Source organism: Neospora caninum, chromosome IV, assembly GCF_000208865.1.
Source record: "Neospora caninum Liverpool complete genome, chromosome IV".
Taxonomy (NCBI): domain Eukaryota; phylum Apicomplexa; class Conoidasida; order Eucoccidiorida; family Sarcocystidae; genus Neospora; species Neospora caninum.
In genome coordinates this window covers 355053-370793 of record NC_018389.1, presented here as the reverse complement: position 1 = coordinate 370793, position 15741 = coordinate 355053, and the positions used below count along the sequence as shown (strand labels likewise).

General features: G+C 51.3%; 5 protein-coding genes across 5 annotated transcripts; all 5 read left to right on the top strand.

The window, feature by feature from the left end:
• Positions 1–432: 432 nt before the first annotated feature.
• NCLIV_010000 (srs domain-containing protein) lies at positions 433–1599 on the top strand (the record flags this gene model as incomplete). The annotated part of the gene is made up of 1 exon (XM_003880515.1): positions 433–1599. One exon carries the CDS (start codon positions 433–435, stop codon positions 1597–1599), a length of 1167 nt encoding a protein of 388 aa, XP_003880564.1.
• A 2482-nt stretch (positions 1600–4081) lies between these two features.
• On the top strand, positions 4082–5278 carry NCLIV_009990 (srs domain-containing protein; the record flags this gene model as incomplete). Its single annotated transcript, XM_003880514.1, has 1 exon — positions 4082–5278. The coding sequence occupies one exon, from the start codon at positions 4082–4084 to the stop codon at positions 5276–5278; it is 1197 nt and encodes a 398-aa protein (XP_003880563.1).
• Positions 5279–7534: 2256 nt separating this feature from the next.
• NCLIV_009980 (srs domain-containing protein) lies at positions 7535–8725 on the top strand (the record flags this gene model as incomplete). The annotated part of the gene is made up of 1 exon (XM_003880513.1): positions 7535–8725. One exon carries the CDS (start codon positions 7535–7537, stop codon positions 8723–8725), a length of 1191 nt encoding a protein of 396 aa, XP_003880562.1.
• Positions 8726–10620: 1895 nt separating this feature from the next.
• Positions 10621–11787, top strand: NCLIV_009970 (srs domain-containing protein; the record flags this gene model as incomplete). The annotated part of the gene is made up of 1 exon (XM_003880512.1): positions 10621–11787. The coding sequence occupies one exon, from the start codon at positions 10621–10623 to the stop codon at positions 11785–11787; it is 1167 nt and encodes a 388-aa protein (XP_003880561.1).
• Positions 11788–13654: 1867 nt separating this feature from the next.
• On the top strand, positions 13655–14845 carry NCLIV_009960 (srs domain-containing protein; the record flags this gene model as incomplete). Its single annotated transcript, XM_003880511.1, has 1 exon — positions 13655–14845. One exon carries the CDS (start codon positions 13655–13657, stop codon positions 14843–14845), a length of 1191 nt encoding a protein of 396 aa, XP_003880560.1.
• Between the last annotated feature and the right edge of the window lie 896 nt (positions 14846–15741).

Below are 15741 nucleotides of genomic sequence, written 5' to 3'. Positions count from 1 at the left end.
GTGGGCATTGTGAGGGACCGAAACCGCCACCCGGAAGGCCGGTCGCCGGTGTTCGTCTTCATCCACACCTCCTTGTACCGACTTAGCCAGAGAAACAAAGTAAAGAGAATAAAGGACCACTGCGCTTCCGCTCCATTTGATAATTACTTCTCATCGTTAGATGTGATGTTCGGAGCAGCCGACCTCGTGGCTGTGGTCACCTTTTCGCCCCTTTCACCGGGGTGCGCGTCCTCGGATCCCAGAATCCTCACGGGCCTTGTGAGGCGACGGACCTCCTGAGAGGGTGACGGCGAAGAGGACGCCCGACACTTTCATAATTAGAATGCGATTTTTTCGCATTAAATGGTCGGTAGGCTGTGTCCTTCGTTGAACTCTTCTTTACTGCTTATGCTGTTCACCAGTTTCGTCTAACTTGTTCCGATTATCATCATCATGCCGAGATCCGGGAGCATGCGGCAACGGCGTGGAGGGTTTGGGTCAAAGGCCTGCAAGTTCACGGCTGCTTGCATGAGTGGAGTCTTGTTGTTTTGCAGCGGAGAGGGCGTTGCAGAACACCTACGTGAAGGACTTCAGAACAGGGGTTTGGAGGAAGTACGCTCAGCCGCCACAAACCCTATCTTAACAGTCCAGGGCACAACCGCCAGATGCGAGTTAAACCAGAACGGTGGTCAGACAGCTCAGGCTGCAGCTACTGGCTCTTTGACGCTGTCGCAGAAGAATCTGACAGCTGCCCTGGAATGTGTCGGTGAGAATATAGCATCGATTCCAGCAGACATGACGAATGTATGTCAGCCAAATAACAAGAGTGAAAGAACAAATCAGTGCATATTTGAAGACAGCACCTCAGCAGGGGCAGAAGTCGCGTTGGACACGTTACTCGGCGTAGCAACCGACGCTCAGTGGACAAAGGATCGGCAAACAGAAAGGAAGCCGCCCAACACAGAAATGTGGACGCTGCAACTGAAGAAAACAGACCTTCCTTTTTCGGAGAAAACCTTCCTCATTGGGTGCCAAGGCGGCTCGAATTCGGGATCCAATGGTAAAAACGCGTGCAAGCTCACTGTAAATGTGGAAGCGAGAGCGTCTTCTGTTGGAGACAACAACGTTGTCACCTGCGCTTACGGCAAAGACAGCAACCCTGAGCCGTTGGAGGTGGAGATGTCAACAGAGAAGAACACCCTGACCATTGACTGTGGCTCCGAGGGTTCGCTGAAACCTGCAACAAATAGCGCTGAGTACTGCGATCCACAGAACACAGACTTGGAAAATTGCGCACACAAGTTTGTGGATATTCTACCTACGTTCGTGACCAGCTGGTGGGCGACGACGGGTAACTCTGCTAAGCTGACAATCCCCCAGACAGACTTTCCGGAAGCTGACCAGCAGATCCTTTTGGGCTGCGTCCCGACAACGACTGCTTCGGAAGGCACCAAGAATACCGGACAAACTGACGCAGAGACCGGTACACCAACGAGTTGCCGCGTTCTGGTGACTATCAAGTCCAGCAGCTCTGCTTCGTATGGATCACCGACTATGCAAATGTTAGCTGCAGCCTCGGGAGCGGCTGCAGTGACAGGGCTGATTGTTGGCTCCTTGTAAGCATGCTGGTGATAATGTGTCTGCTCGGTAGTTCAATGATGTGGAGTGGCTCCTTAGATTTTGCGATTTTGATGTGGTGGGCAGTCTCCATTTTCCAACATCTCTCCAAGGTGTTCTTCTGTGGTGGTCCGGGAGCTCATGCCTTCCTGTCCAGCAAGTGTTGATGTGTGGAAATCAGCATGCAACGAGATTGCGAAAGCCTGTGCGACACGTGTGGCAGGGTAAATGCAAACGTATCTAGGGGCAGGCACTTATTTGTTTTCATTACTGAGTTGTGTAATAGGTGTTTGGTAAGCCTATAAGGGTAGATAAAGTCGCAGCCGTAGTATCCCATCACCTTGGTACAGTGGCACCAGAAAAGACTCTCTTGTATCACTCGGTGGATGTTACGCTATGCGTGGATGTGATGAAAGCGTGGAGTCTGGAGCTGAAATACGAGACAATGTATTTCAGTCCATCAGTTGATAACAGAAAGCCGGAGCCTGTAGTGGATGAGCACTCTCGCAGGCAGCTGCCGGTAATCGAACCCGTTTTTTTCAGTAGCTGAGCTACTACGTCGCGTCGCCGCCAGTGACATTCTTCGAGAAGTCAGAGTTGTTTCTGGTCCAATGAGTCGTCGTTTCTCTCTTCTGGAACGGCACTCACGTCGATTTTCACAACCTAGAGAGTATGAAGAATCGATTCAGCGCCATCGTTTCTTTTGACACGCCTGGTGTCGTAGGCAACTAGGTATGTAAACGTGTGTGTGTGTAGCCGTGCAAAATCCGTGTTTCCGTGTACTCTTGGACTGTGGCAGAATAGGGACTCGTGCTCGGCAACATAGCAGCCGCAAACGGATCCTCATGTGAAATGTGTGACCGATACTAGTAGGGCCTGCAGGCAAACGAAGGGCTGAGAACTGGCCAGAATTGCACCGCACATGCTCATTTTACTCCTTTATGCCGATGTCGACGAGCCGACGGACATGCCTTATTAGGGGGGGGGGGTGGTCGGGGGGGCTGGACTTGATGCAGTGTAGTTAGGTAGAGACAGGCCCAGCGACGGCGCCCTTTGCTCAACACGGCACATCTAACCAAACTGATGTGTTGCGCCTTGCAGGTATGGCTGCTATCTGGTGTTCCCTGGACCCGCTAAGGATTTCTCATGTAGAGAGGTGTTCCCGTCCCGTCTCTGCGGTGGTATTCACTAGAAGAGAAAACAAACGCTCAGCTTCGAATGTCCGACTTTCCCTGCTCCATTTCGCTATGCTTTTGTGTAGATTGCCACCCACTCCTCTCCGCCAGCTTCCTACGCTCTTTGTGTCAGACGACCCACAGAACACGCAGAGGTCCACTGCCTTTCGTATCGCACACGAGCTAAGTTTTTCTATATCGATTTCTTTGCCTTCCTGTCTCCGGCACCTTCCCGACTCCTCAATTTCTCTCATTGGGCCAACTAGACGCTCTATGGCTTCTCTTGTCTGAAGGTCCTCGATAGTCACTGCAGAATTCAAATTGAGCGATCGAGTTCACCAGCTGCCACGGGGAAAGACCCTGTGGCTTCTCCTTACTGCACAACCGGAAAAGTACTCGATGCATGAGCTTTTCGCGCAAAGAAAAGCAGAGAAGCTGAGACAGAAGCTGTCACTTTGTTGTTGTCCTTCCAGTGTTCACCGCCACCACCGTACCACTCTTCGGCTTATCCGTCGACGTCACTGCTCCATTCGCAGCTTGTCGCCATTATGCCTATTCTCGAAAAGCGGAAACAATCCAAAAAAATGAATTAGGAGGAAGAGAGGGCAGCTACGAACTTCAGCTGTCAACGTTCAGATGACGATTGCCTAGAGGACTTAACAGCGGCTGCTGGCTCAAGGCTTTGGCAAGGTTCCTCATCGGTCGCTGTGAAGCAAACATGTTTTCCTATGTTGTCTTGAAACTTCCATCGAACTTCAGTCACTCGCTTACCCAGTATTTTTGCATTTTGACTGGTCCGCGTCTTCGGACAACCTCCAGATATCTCTCTGCAGTGTTCTTCCTTCTTCGGAGAGAGAATACTCTGCGCCAAGATACCACGCTGGCTCCCGACGATGCTGCTCTTGCGAAGCAGAGGGATCACACGCCGGAGAAGAAGAGGAGAATATGCATATGTGCTGCTGTGAAAATTACGAATAGCTCGTGATGTCGAAAAGTGCCTTATGGGGAGTCTACTACGCTGCAGGATCGCTCGGGATTTTGGATGAGGGCGACAACGTGGGTGGGGGTCACCCCTGCGCTTTTTTCGTAACACGCGCGTCTTCACAGCGATGAGCCTCTTATGGGTACCATAAGTCATAGTGCAGGTACTCCAACAGTTAAGGCGTGTATGATTGTTGACTTATTTTCCTTTGGAGGAAGTGGATGATAAACGCCTAAGTTGGCAGGCACGCTACACCTTTCGCTGAATTCTATTCTTCTGGTTTCTTCTCCGACTGCGTTCCCGGCACTTGGGTCACACGCGTGTCAAAATGGCGAGGACAGGGAACATTCAGCGACTGCATGTACGCTTAACGACGAAGACAAGGAAGTTGATGGCAGTTTGCATCGGTGGAGTATTATTGCTCTATGGTGGACAGGCTGTTCCCGATCAACTGCGTGAAGGACTTCAGAATCGGAGTTTACAGCAGCAAGCGGTGGCGCTTGCCAGGCTTACAGTCAAGGGCACAGATGCGATGTGTGAATTGCCTGCGCCAGCGACACAAGATACCGCCCCAGCTGCTGGTAGGCTGACGCTATCAAGCGCAAGTATGATAGCCACTTTGCAGTGTTCCGGTGCCAGCAGTGCAAGCATATCGACCGTACCGGAAAATCTGACGCAACACGTGTGTGATCCAAAGCAGACCAGCAATTCGTCCACATGTAAGTTTGGGAACAGCGCACCAGCCACCAAAGAGGTCACGCTGAAAGAAGTGCTTGGGACAACGCGCACTATTCAATGGACGGAATCCCAACAGTCAGAAAGGAACACCAAGGGGCAAAAGTGGGCGTTGGAGCTGGACGCGGGAGACCTTCCTTTAACCGACAAGGCGTTCGTCGTCGGGTGCCAATCCACTACCTCTGGCAAGTCACCGAACAACAACGCAGCGTGCAAGCTCACTGTAAATGTGGAAGCGAGAGCTTCTTCTGTTGGAGACCACAACGTTGTCACCTGTGCGTACGGCAAAAACAGCAACCCTAAACCCTTGGAGGTGGATATGTCAACAGAGAACAATACGCTCACTATTCAGTGTGGAACCGAGGGTTCCCTCACCCCTACAAGCTATACAACTGACTACTGCATCTCTGACAGTACAGACCTGGAAGCATGCACGAAGAAGGCATTTGTTGATATTCTTCCAACATTTTCGACCAGCTGGTGGGATACAGAGTCCCAAACGGGTTCAGCAAAGCTGACAATCCCGGAGACGGACTTTCCTGAAACAGAACAGCGGCTCCTTGTGGGCTGCGTCCCCAAGACGAAAACTTCGCAAAACGGAGAACAAAATGATGATAGGTTGACAGCAAAGGATGAACCTCAGACGCAGACTGCGACACCGACGAGCTGCCAGGTTCTGGTGACTGTCAGGGCCGCCAGCGCTGCTTCATATGCAGCACCCGCTCCAACAGCAGTGATTGCAGCCTCTGGTGTAGCCGTCATGGCAGCCATGTTTGTGAAGTCGTTGTAGGGGCGCAGATGCCCCTACCGACTTGTGGACAGTGTGTTTACGTTGAGGTCAGAGCTCCACGCCTGGGAGTATGTGACGCCACGCGTGCGCTAAGGACTCGAACTCATCCGTCAGAGATGGGTTATATACTTTTTTTCTGAGCATCCGCCGCCTTCACCGTACACGATATGGAGCCGTGCACATCGATAAACCGAGTCCCTTCAGACCTGGCCCCACGTAAGTCATGACAAATGTATACATGGGAAGCGACATACGTATGTGCGATTCTGTTCCTGACAGGAAGGTGTGTGATGAAACACGATAATAGATGCAGAAATGAGCCTATAATCGAGGTGATTGATCTGCGTGTGCCGCCAAAAATTATATCGAGCCCATTCAAGTATAAATTGCGCCTACGTGTCTGGTACGGGAATGAGCACCTTTCGTGAAGCATTGAACAACGCCTTCTGTTCGTCACTGCAAAAATGCAGGCCTTAATCTTGTACCTCGCTAGTGTGCTCGAAATGGAGCTACCGCTGAGCAAACCCGTTTCTCTGAGTATCTGCTATTTCTTTCGAGTCCTCGGCATTAGCTGCCTCAGAACGTCTTGGGAAGACCGTTTGCCCCGTGACTATTTGGTGTTGACTCTCTGGTTGTGTCACCAACCATGTATACTACAGCAAGGTTATTGTCTGTCAACACATTCACATGGCACCAAAAAGGCGCTTTCCAGTTTTATCCTCGGCCTACCGTAGAACAAGTCTTAGGATTGTCAACACTGCAGATGAACCTCGCAGCTGTAACATAGAAAGGAGCGTCAAAACAAGCGGCAAACAGTAAAATTCGCGGTGTGGTTTTCCCTGCCATGTCGGCACTCTTCTCAAGGTGCCAGCAGTATTGACACTGCGAAATAATTATCCGGGCACACTCAGAGGTGAAAATCATAACAGTATCTAAAGGTACTACTGGTGTGGCCGGCTAGGATTAGCGGATAGTCTCCGAATTCGAGGTTGCATTCAGATTAAGCCACTAGACATTTAATTCCCTTGGTCTCCTTTGTTCGTGCTTTGCGATGAAGTTGTGTGCTTCTTCCCTTCCTAACGCTCCTTCGAAGAGTAGAACGAGCCACGACTTGCATCACCCTTCTCATTCTCCACGTCTCGGGGTCCCCTCTGTTCGTCTGTCTGGCAGCGGGTGCGACGGCGATCCCGCCGTGCCTGCCACGCAGAGTTCAAGGCACTTATTGCAAAGGAGGCTTTTGCTCAGTCTCTCTTCGGTTTCATTACGGCCCTCAAAGTCACTACATCACAAAGTCAGTGGTAGCTCCAGCCTGTCGACATGTATCATGCCCGATCATCTAGCCAAGCTTGCCTCCAGAAACACATTCACAGTCGCGCGTGGTGGTCATCTCGCTGCTGTGCCCTTCCTTTTTGCCTCTCTCTGTCTGCTTCTTTCTCTCTCTGATGGCCTCAGCCCCCTCCCGCTATCAGCGGTCAATTCATCATGGCTGTCTCTGCGTTTCAGCACCGGTTCTTCCCGAGGTTATCTGGGATACAAGGTGCCGAACGACAATTTGACACCAAGAGTGAAAGGTCGCTGCCCCGTCTGACAGTGCAGGGAGAAAATTCCATTTTCGTCCACTCATCATGGCAAGCTGTCACACGTATTGACATTGGTCATGCATAGTCTTGCGAGAGCCCTCATGCCCTGGTGCTGTTGCGTTCTTTTTAACTCCTCCATTCCATGGCTCAACCGAAGCAGTTTGGTATCAGCCGGAGCAGTTGGCTGTCGAACACTTTTGGGGGGCAATGACACCGCCGCTCTTTTCTTGTGCAACCTCTGATCACTTCTCAAAGCTTAGACCAAGGGAAAGTTTTGGAAAAACGGTTCTACATCATGTCTGTCCGTTTTATTCGACCAAGGGAGAGTTTTGAAAGAACGATTTTTACATCATGATTGTCTTCTCTCAAAAGGTACATCTCCGCCGGTGAGAAAAAGGTGTGCATTCCCAGCCTTGTCGCGTCGGGTCGCCTTGGGGGGCATCCACCCCCGCCGGATCCTCACACCAGTCAACCCGCCTCGAGCATGCGCCGCCAGCGAACGCAGGAGAGTGTGGCTGACCCGCTGCGGCTGGCGACTGATATTTTTTTAGAGACCAGGATACGATTCTCATTCGATGCTGATCTTGAATCTTCACTCCAGTGTGCGTGGCAGTCTTCCGCATTTCCTGGTTTGGTATATTCAATTCGACGCCAACCTGTGTCAATCGCTTCGAAGATGGTGAACCCGGGGAGAATGCAACGACGCCGTGGAGGGTTGAAGTCTCAGGCTTGTAAGCTGATGGCGGTGTGCGTGGGCGGAGTTTTGTTGATCTCCAGCGGAGAGGCAGTGCCAGATCAACCGCGTGAAGGGCTTTTGCGTCGGAATTTGCAAGATGCATTACGTAGGACAGGCACTCTAAGTGGACCGGAAATCGATGGTCAAGTTGCCACATGCGAGTTGCAACCCGCCAAAGGACAACGAGATGTTGCTGCAGCCACTGCGGCTTTGACGCTGTCGAAAGAAAATCTGAGTGTTACTTTGCAGTGTTCGGGTAACAAAAACGCAGCGGTACCAGAAGGTCTGGAGCAAGTTTGTAAGGCAACAACGACGGCCGCAAAAGTGGCAGAGTGCAAAACAAACAACCCAAAAGAAAAACAGATCACGCTGAAAACATTGCTTGGCACAACCCGCAGTATCCAGTGGGAAAAGACCAGCAGCAGCGAAAATCAAGGCGAAGAGTGGACGTTGACGCTTCAGGAGTCCGACCTCCCCTTAGCCGACCAGGCATTCTTCGTTGGGTGTGACGAGAACAATCAGAAGCAACGGGTGGGGGCCCAGACAGAGTGCAAAGTCAACGTCAATGTGAAAGCGAGAGTTTCGTCTGTTGGAGGCGGCAACGTCGTCACCTGCGCATACGGCAAGGACAGCAATCCTAAGCCCTTGGAAGTGGAGATATCAACAGAGAACAACGCGCTGACAATTGATTGTGGCTCCCGGGGCTCGTTGTATCCTACGACAGAGAGCCACACTGAATACTGCGATCCACGAAACAAACACGTGCAGAATTGCACAAACAAGTTTGTGGATATTCTGCCTACGTTCGTGACCAGCTGGTGGACAACGGGGCCAACGGATAATTCTGATAAGCTGACAATTCCGGAGACGGACTTTCCGGAAACAGACCAGCAGTTCCGCCTGACCTGCGTCCCCAACGAGTCTACAGCGCCTCCAGGAGCAAAGGCCGGAGTAGTAGGGAAGGATGGCGATGAGAGCTCTGAACAGGCTGGTGCATCCACATCAAACTGCAATGTGATTGTGACCGTTAAGACATCAAACTCGACTTCGATAGCATCTTCAACTGCGCAAATTGCAGCGGTAGCCGGAGGCGCGGCCGCTCTAACAGGATTCCTCGTGAACTCTTTTTGAGGAATATGGTAATTTATTCTCTGCTGCGGATTCAGACAAAAGTTGTCGCTGTCCGATCCTGAGCAGTATTGCCATTTCGGGCGGTCTCCATTGTATTGGCAGTATCCGTACGTCTCTCCGACACGTTCTTCCCGTTTTAGAAGCGGGTTCGTTGCTATTGAGGTACATGAGAGCTTGTGTTCGTCAATAAGTTGCACTGGTCAAGCTGTCATATGAGGTTATGGAGAAGAGATAAAGCAAGGCATATGTATATCTGTACATATATGAGCACGTTGATTCAGGCATGTGTGGAGTCTGTGCTTGTCCACTTCGTTTACCGGTCGGGGGGAAGGGGGAAGGGGGGGACTGTATCAAGGGCAAGCAAAGCACAAAAACACTTCCCTTCGCGCCAGTAGTATGGCCTCAAAATGGCAGAAGCCATGCGATCTATATAGTGTACCGGGTTTCGAGTGTCTCCCAAGGTGGAGTGCATATTTAACCCCGGTCTGGTACATATCCACTGCAGTGTGGCTCGATCAACAGCTCTCAAACTGAGGACCGACCCTCTGTAGAAGGCGGCAGTCCTCAGCATGCGACTTGATAATCCAATTGTGGGGGATGCCCTTGTGTTGGCAGGATGCACCGTATGATATCGGCCAAATCCAGTACGTCCTCTCTCATGAATAACCTATACCACCCAGATCCCCCACGAGAAACACGCTTGAGTTTTAGTCGCGAAATGCCGCCACTCATTTGCTCATTTCCTCCACTCTTTGTCTGGTGCGATAGGGGTTACGCAGTTCTTCCTCTGTCTATCAGGGAGCAAACTCGGTGCGTCTCCCGTTACTGGCGATGGAGCACACCATGGTCATTTCTTCTGGTTTTCCGACAGCTAGTAATCGGCACCGAAATTTGTGCACACTTCCAGGGATGCGTGTGCTTGTTGGACAGCCTTCATCCGGTAGCCGTGGACGCCACCGGCGGTTGATATCTATACAAAAGCAATGCGTGAGAGAAGCGCGGCTCTTGCATTTTCAAACCGCACTGTTGACGGCGCGTAAGCAACGGCCCAGGCCTGGCTTTGTCACCCTTCTTCCCGCCGTTCGGAGACACAGAAAACGCACACTTGCTGGCACCAATGCACCGAACAAATTTCAAAGGTATCTATGCTCCTGGAGGAATTGTGATTGTGAATCTGTTGTCCAGCCCGTTTTTGCTTCTCCCTTTCTTCCGTGTGCGTGCCCGAGAACGTCCTGCGCCTGCTGCTAAATGCCTCTCTCAAATTTGTGATCCGCTACTCGATTTCCTCCATTGCTCACTCTACATGTATATTTACGGAACCATCCTTGTCTCATGTCTCCCGCGTCTTCCATCTCAAAATGTCTCCTCGATGTAACGTCTGCCGAGTGCTGTGTCATGTTGTATGCCAGCCGGTCCTCAACCATCAGCGTGAAATGCGATTTGATCCCTCTGCCGAAGTTCCTGTGCCAGATGGATATTCTACTCATCTTCTATTCCTTCCAGCACTGCTTTTGTGAGGCAAAAGAAGGGAAGAAGGGAATTAACTGACCACGATGCCCCCATTCGTCCTAGCCTCCACTTTTAAGTCTTTTTTCTGTGCGGCGGCTGCACTCGTCATAGGGGGGCGCTCAACCCGGCGCCTGGGGCACCTTGCCTCGCGGGTGTTCATCCGCACCCGCGTCTTCCCAGCCACGAACCCGCGGGGGCCTCAAGACATCACGGACCTCTGGAGATGATTGAGGCGTCGACAACTGTCAGCCGAGTTGTTGTACAGAGCAATTAATATGCACCGCTCAGTTAGAAGGCATGGTTTTTTTTACTGTCTTTTTTTGAAAACATCTGCCTTTCCCCGAGTGCTCGTGGGGCTTGCCTTGCGCCTTGACATCCTTGACACCATGGAGAGAACCGGGAGCATGCGGCAACGGCGTGGAGGGTTTGGGTCAAAGGCCTGCAAGTTCACGGCTGCTTGCATGAGTGGAGTCTTGTTGTTCTGCAGGGGAGAGGGCGTTGCAGAACACCTGCGTGAAGGACTTCAGAACAGGGGTTTGGAGGAAGTACGCTCAGGCGCCACAAACCCTATCTTAACAGTCCAGGGCACAACCGCCAGATGCGAGTTAAACCAGAACGGTGGTCAGACAGCTCAGGCTGCAGCTACTGGCTCTTTGACGCTGTCGCAGAAGAATCTCACAGCCGCCCTGGCATGTGTCGGTAAAAGCCAAACAGCGGTTCCAGAGCATCTGGCGAATGTGTGCCAGCCAAATGGCAAGAGTGCAGGAGCAAATCAGTGCACGTTTGAAGACAACGCCTCAGCAGGCACTGCCGTCGCGCTGAACAAGCTACTTGGGGTAGAAACCGACGCTCAATGGACAAAGGTCCAGCAAGCACAAAAAACAAATACCACGACAGAGAAGTGGACGTTGCAAATGAGGGAAGCAGATCTTCCTTTTTCCGACAAAACCTTCCTCGTTGGGTGCAAAGACACTTCTTCGGGATCCAGTACTAAAAACGTGTGCAAACTCACTGTAAATGTGGAAGCGAGAGCTTCTTCTGTTGGAGACCACAACGTTGTCACCTGTGCGTACGGCAAAAACAGCAACCCTAAACCCTTGGAGGTGGAGATGTCAACAGAGAACAATACGCTCACTATTCAGTGTGGAACCGAGGGTTCCCTCAATCCTACAAGCTACACAACTGACTTCTGCATCTCTGACAGTACAGACCTGGAAGCATGCACGAAGAAGGCATTTGTAAATATTCTTCCTACTTTTGTAACTAGCTGGTGGGCGACGACGGGTAATTCCGCTAAGCTGACAATTCCCCAGACAGACTTTCCGGAAGCTGACCAGCACATCGTTTTGGGCTGCGTCCCGACCACTACTGCTTCGGAAGACCCCAAGAAAGCCAGAGAAAAGGAAGTAGAAACTGTTACACCAGCGAGTTGCCGTGTGCTGGTGACTATCAAGTCCAGAAGCTCTACTTCGTATGGATCATCGGCTATGCAAATGTTGGCAGCGGCCTCGGGAGCGGCCGCAGTGACAGGGCTCATTGTTGGCTCCTTGTAAGGAGGCCGGTGATCCTGTGCCTACCCCAGAGTCCAGTGTCTCAGCGTGCCGCCTTAGTTTCCGCCATTTTGCTGTTGTGGAGAGGCTCTCTTTCCCACCACATTCAGCCCTCGCTTCGAGGTAGGTTTCTTCGGTATTCGGAGACCGCATCTCATCTTGTCCAAATGATACGTAGATGCTTGGACCGTGGCATGCTGGAAGGTTAAGGGCGTTGTGGTATGTGCACCAGGACAAATGTGCACGTCGACCACAGCATCTATCTTTTTCTGCTTCCGATGGAAGCGTTTTTGATACGTGTGTGATAAATGCATAGAAATGGAAGTCACGCGCGCATTAGCGAATCCCTCCTGATGTGTTTGTACTGGAGAAGACGTTGTCATGGTCCTTCGGGGATATACCCTCGATGTGAGCGTGATGAAAGGCGTGAGCTCCGGTTTCGAAACACAGATCAATGCGCTGCTGTCCATCAATCGACAACAGCAGGCCTGAGTCTTTTGTACCTTACGAGCGCTCGCGTAGCCGGCTACCGGGGATTGAACTCATTCTCAGTGGCTTAACTAATACATGTGTCGCTCGCATTGGTTGATGATTGTCTTGTTCTCGCATCACTGGTCCACACGGTAGTGACCACGACGAAAAATCGGTCCCGCGCCCTCGGCCCTCCCGGCTCAGGTGGGTCGGGTAAGCAGCTTGGGGGTGTGTTTGTGCGTGTGGGTGACCATGATGAGTTAGTGGCCCCATGTTTTTCCATATTGCAGATTAGGGACCGCTGCTCGGGAATATAGCAACTGCCAGACAAACCGCCAAATTTCCACCACCTTTGAATGAGGGCAGCCTCACGAGTGTAGCGCATGTTCGATGACAGTGGGGTTTGCAACATACACAACATATCAAACGTGGCCAGGGCTCCAAGACACATGCCCATCTTGCTCTTCTCTGCTGCGGCGATCAATCGATGACCACTTGTCACGACCGGGGGAACGACTGATGGTTGTGCCATTCGGATAGCCAAAGGCAGGCCCAGCTACAGGGTATTGCAGTCCATATGAAATATCACGCCAACATGGCTTACTGCACATCTCAGATGTGGCTCCGGAATCAGCTTTTTTGTGTGCCCCTGCCTTGATATTCCACTTCTCTGCCCACAGCTCTTCGCGTGTAGTTTCTTCCTTGACGAGGAACACACGCTCCCACATAAATGGAGCGTCTCTTCCTGTCTAACTGTTGGGCTCCTCATTAGCACACGTCTCTCTCTATGGTGCACACGTTTCCTCATGTGTGCTCATGTGTAAGACCCTCAAACCACGTGCGCTGAGCTTCATGCCATGTGGTATGTCACGTGCGCAATCCCTGTCGATGCTTCTCGTTTTCTTTCACTTCCTCTCACTGGCACACCCCCCATCCTTCAATTTCGTCTGCCTCGCACAAATCCGCAACACTGTCTACAGCCTTTCTGGTCGAAAATTCCTCAGTAATAAGGGTGCAATTCGCATCGTCTCCATTTGACTTCACGCACGATCAAGAAAAGCACTGATGAAAATTCACATGGCCCGGCTTGCCTGTTCTTATCAGTCCATCTATCTTGGCAGCTAGAAGGAAACCCAATCCTCTGTCAAGTGATCGACCTCCCCGCGCACGCGAGAGATTTGCTGCATCCGACCGCTCTCCGTCCCGACGCCCCCAAAACCCCCTTCTTCAGATGTGGCCCAACTGCTGATCGCAAAGCCCCTCAGCCGAGCCGTGTCTGCCTACACTCCGTCTTTTTGAAGTGTAGTCGTGCTTTCCGTATTAAAATTTCACACTCTGAGGTTTGTTCCTTCTTGTGACTCTTTCACTTTTTCTTAATTCGTTTTCCAGAGTGTGCATAATGGCGAGGAGAGGAAGCATGCAGCACCGTCGTGGAGGGCTCAAGTCGAAGGCTGGCAAGCTGATGGTAGTTTGCATGGGTGGAGTTTTGTTGATTGCCAGCGGTCAGGCTGGTGCAGAAAAACTCCGTGAAGGACTTCAACATCGGGGTTTGCAGCAACAAGCTAGCACGACTGTTACACCAACAATCAACGGTGCAACCGCTACATGTACTTTCCCAACGGCAGTCGGACAACAAACCGTCGCAGCTAGTAGTGGCTTGAAGCTCTCAAAAGAAAGCCTGACTGCTGTTTTGCAGTGTTCTGGTGAACAAGGTGCCACAATATCCACGATACCCCCGAATCTGGGGGCGAACGTGTGTGTCACAAACTATAACGGTAAAGAAAGTGACAAGAGCTGCAGGATTGAAGGCAGCACAGACGGCGCAGAAACCGCGCTCAAAGAACTCCTGGGGACAACCCGCGATATCACGTGGACGAAAAAAACTGTCAACGAGATCTCAAAAGCCTCGACCCCCACAGATTGGAGCTTAGAACTACTGGATTCAGATCTGCCTCTATCCGAGAAGGCCTTCTTCGTCGGCTGTCAGCAGACTACCGGGACTGACAAACGTGCACGGCAAACGAAGTCGTGTACTGTAACAGTAAACGTCGACGCGAGAGATTCCGCTGTTGGGGCGAATAACGTGGTAACCTGCGCGTACGGTAAAAACAGCAATCCTGAGCCCCTGAAGGTTGTGATGACAACAGAAAAGAACACCCTCACTCTTCACTGTGGTTCCGAGGGTTCTGTCAACCCCGCGTCATATGAGACTCAGTTTTGCGATCCTCAGGGAAAAGATATGAAAAACTGCGTACGGAAGAATTATGTTGACATTCTTCCGACGTTTCTTACGAGCTGGTGGACAAAGGAGCATGAAGGTAGTACGGTGAAGCTGACGATCCCGGAAACGGACTTTCCTGAATCCGAACAACAGTTTCGTTTGAGTTGCGTTCTCAAAGATCGGGATGCGACAAACCCAGAGAGTGAAAAGGTCAAAGAAGACAGCGATGGTGCACAGGCTGCTGCCACCGCGTCAAGATGCAATGTGGTGGTCGTCGTCAAGTCTGCAAATTTTGCTTCGTTTGCATCGCCCGCTGCGGAAATTGCAGCTGCAGCCGCTGTGACAGGCCTCTTCGCTAGTTCCCTTTAAGGCTAGGGGGATCCTTGACTTCTGTGGGAATACCAATGTGTTTCCTAAAAGATTTTTTCTTTTCTGTCGATAGAGATAATACTCTTTTGTTGCCGACCAAAGAGGTACGTGGGTGTACAACTATCGACGAAGCATCTCGATATATGGCGCCAGGTGCTGCTGGCCAAACCTGTAGAAAGGTGAAACATTGTGTTTGCTGTTGCTGCTACATAGGTGGGATGTGAGCAGAGTGTAGAAGAAACACATTAATATATTATACTTCGACGTGCCTTTAGCCCACGCCCGACATCGGTTAATCGGTTTGTGTCCCTAAAATTGTGCCGTGTCTTCGAGGATAGTTTGAGTTTGTGGATGGTCAACGTGTGAGCACTGTGCTCGAAAACACAGATGAGTGCATTTGAATCAAAATGAAATCTCACACCAACATGCTCGCTTTTGAAATTAATCACAGCAGCCTCTCAAAGAAACAACTCAGATGGTCACGCGCAGTCTCTCTCGCTCGCTACGTCCGTCAAAGTATTTCGTTTTCTTTCACTGCTTCTTCCCGGCACCCTCATTACCCCTCGATGTCTCTTTCTTTCGAACCAACATACACCATGTGGCTGCTGGTGTCAACATGTCTTCAACCGCCAGCGACGATTGCTACTTGAAGTGTCGAACTCCCTGGTAACCAAACGCGGGGGATACCTTCTGATGCCTTGTCACTGTGGAACCCCATGAAGCACTTGCTGCATCATTCCCTCAAGGAAGACAAATAGACGGAACCGCTCAGTTTGTCCCTTGCTGCATCCACAACCGTTCTGCCCTCTCGTTCTGTCTTCCGTTGAACTGGACGATGGAGGAAGTCACAGAAACGCCGAAGAAATCTGGCGCGAGTCGGTCGCAAATCAAACCGC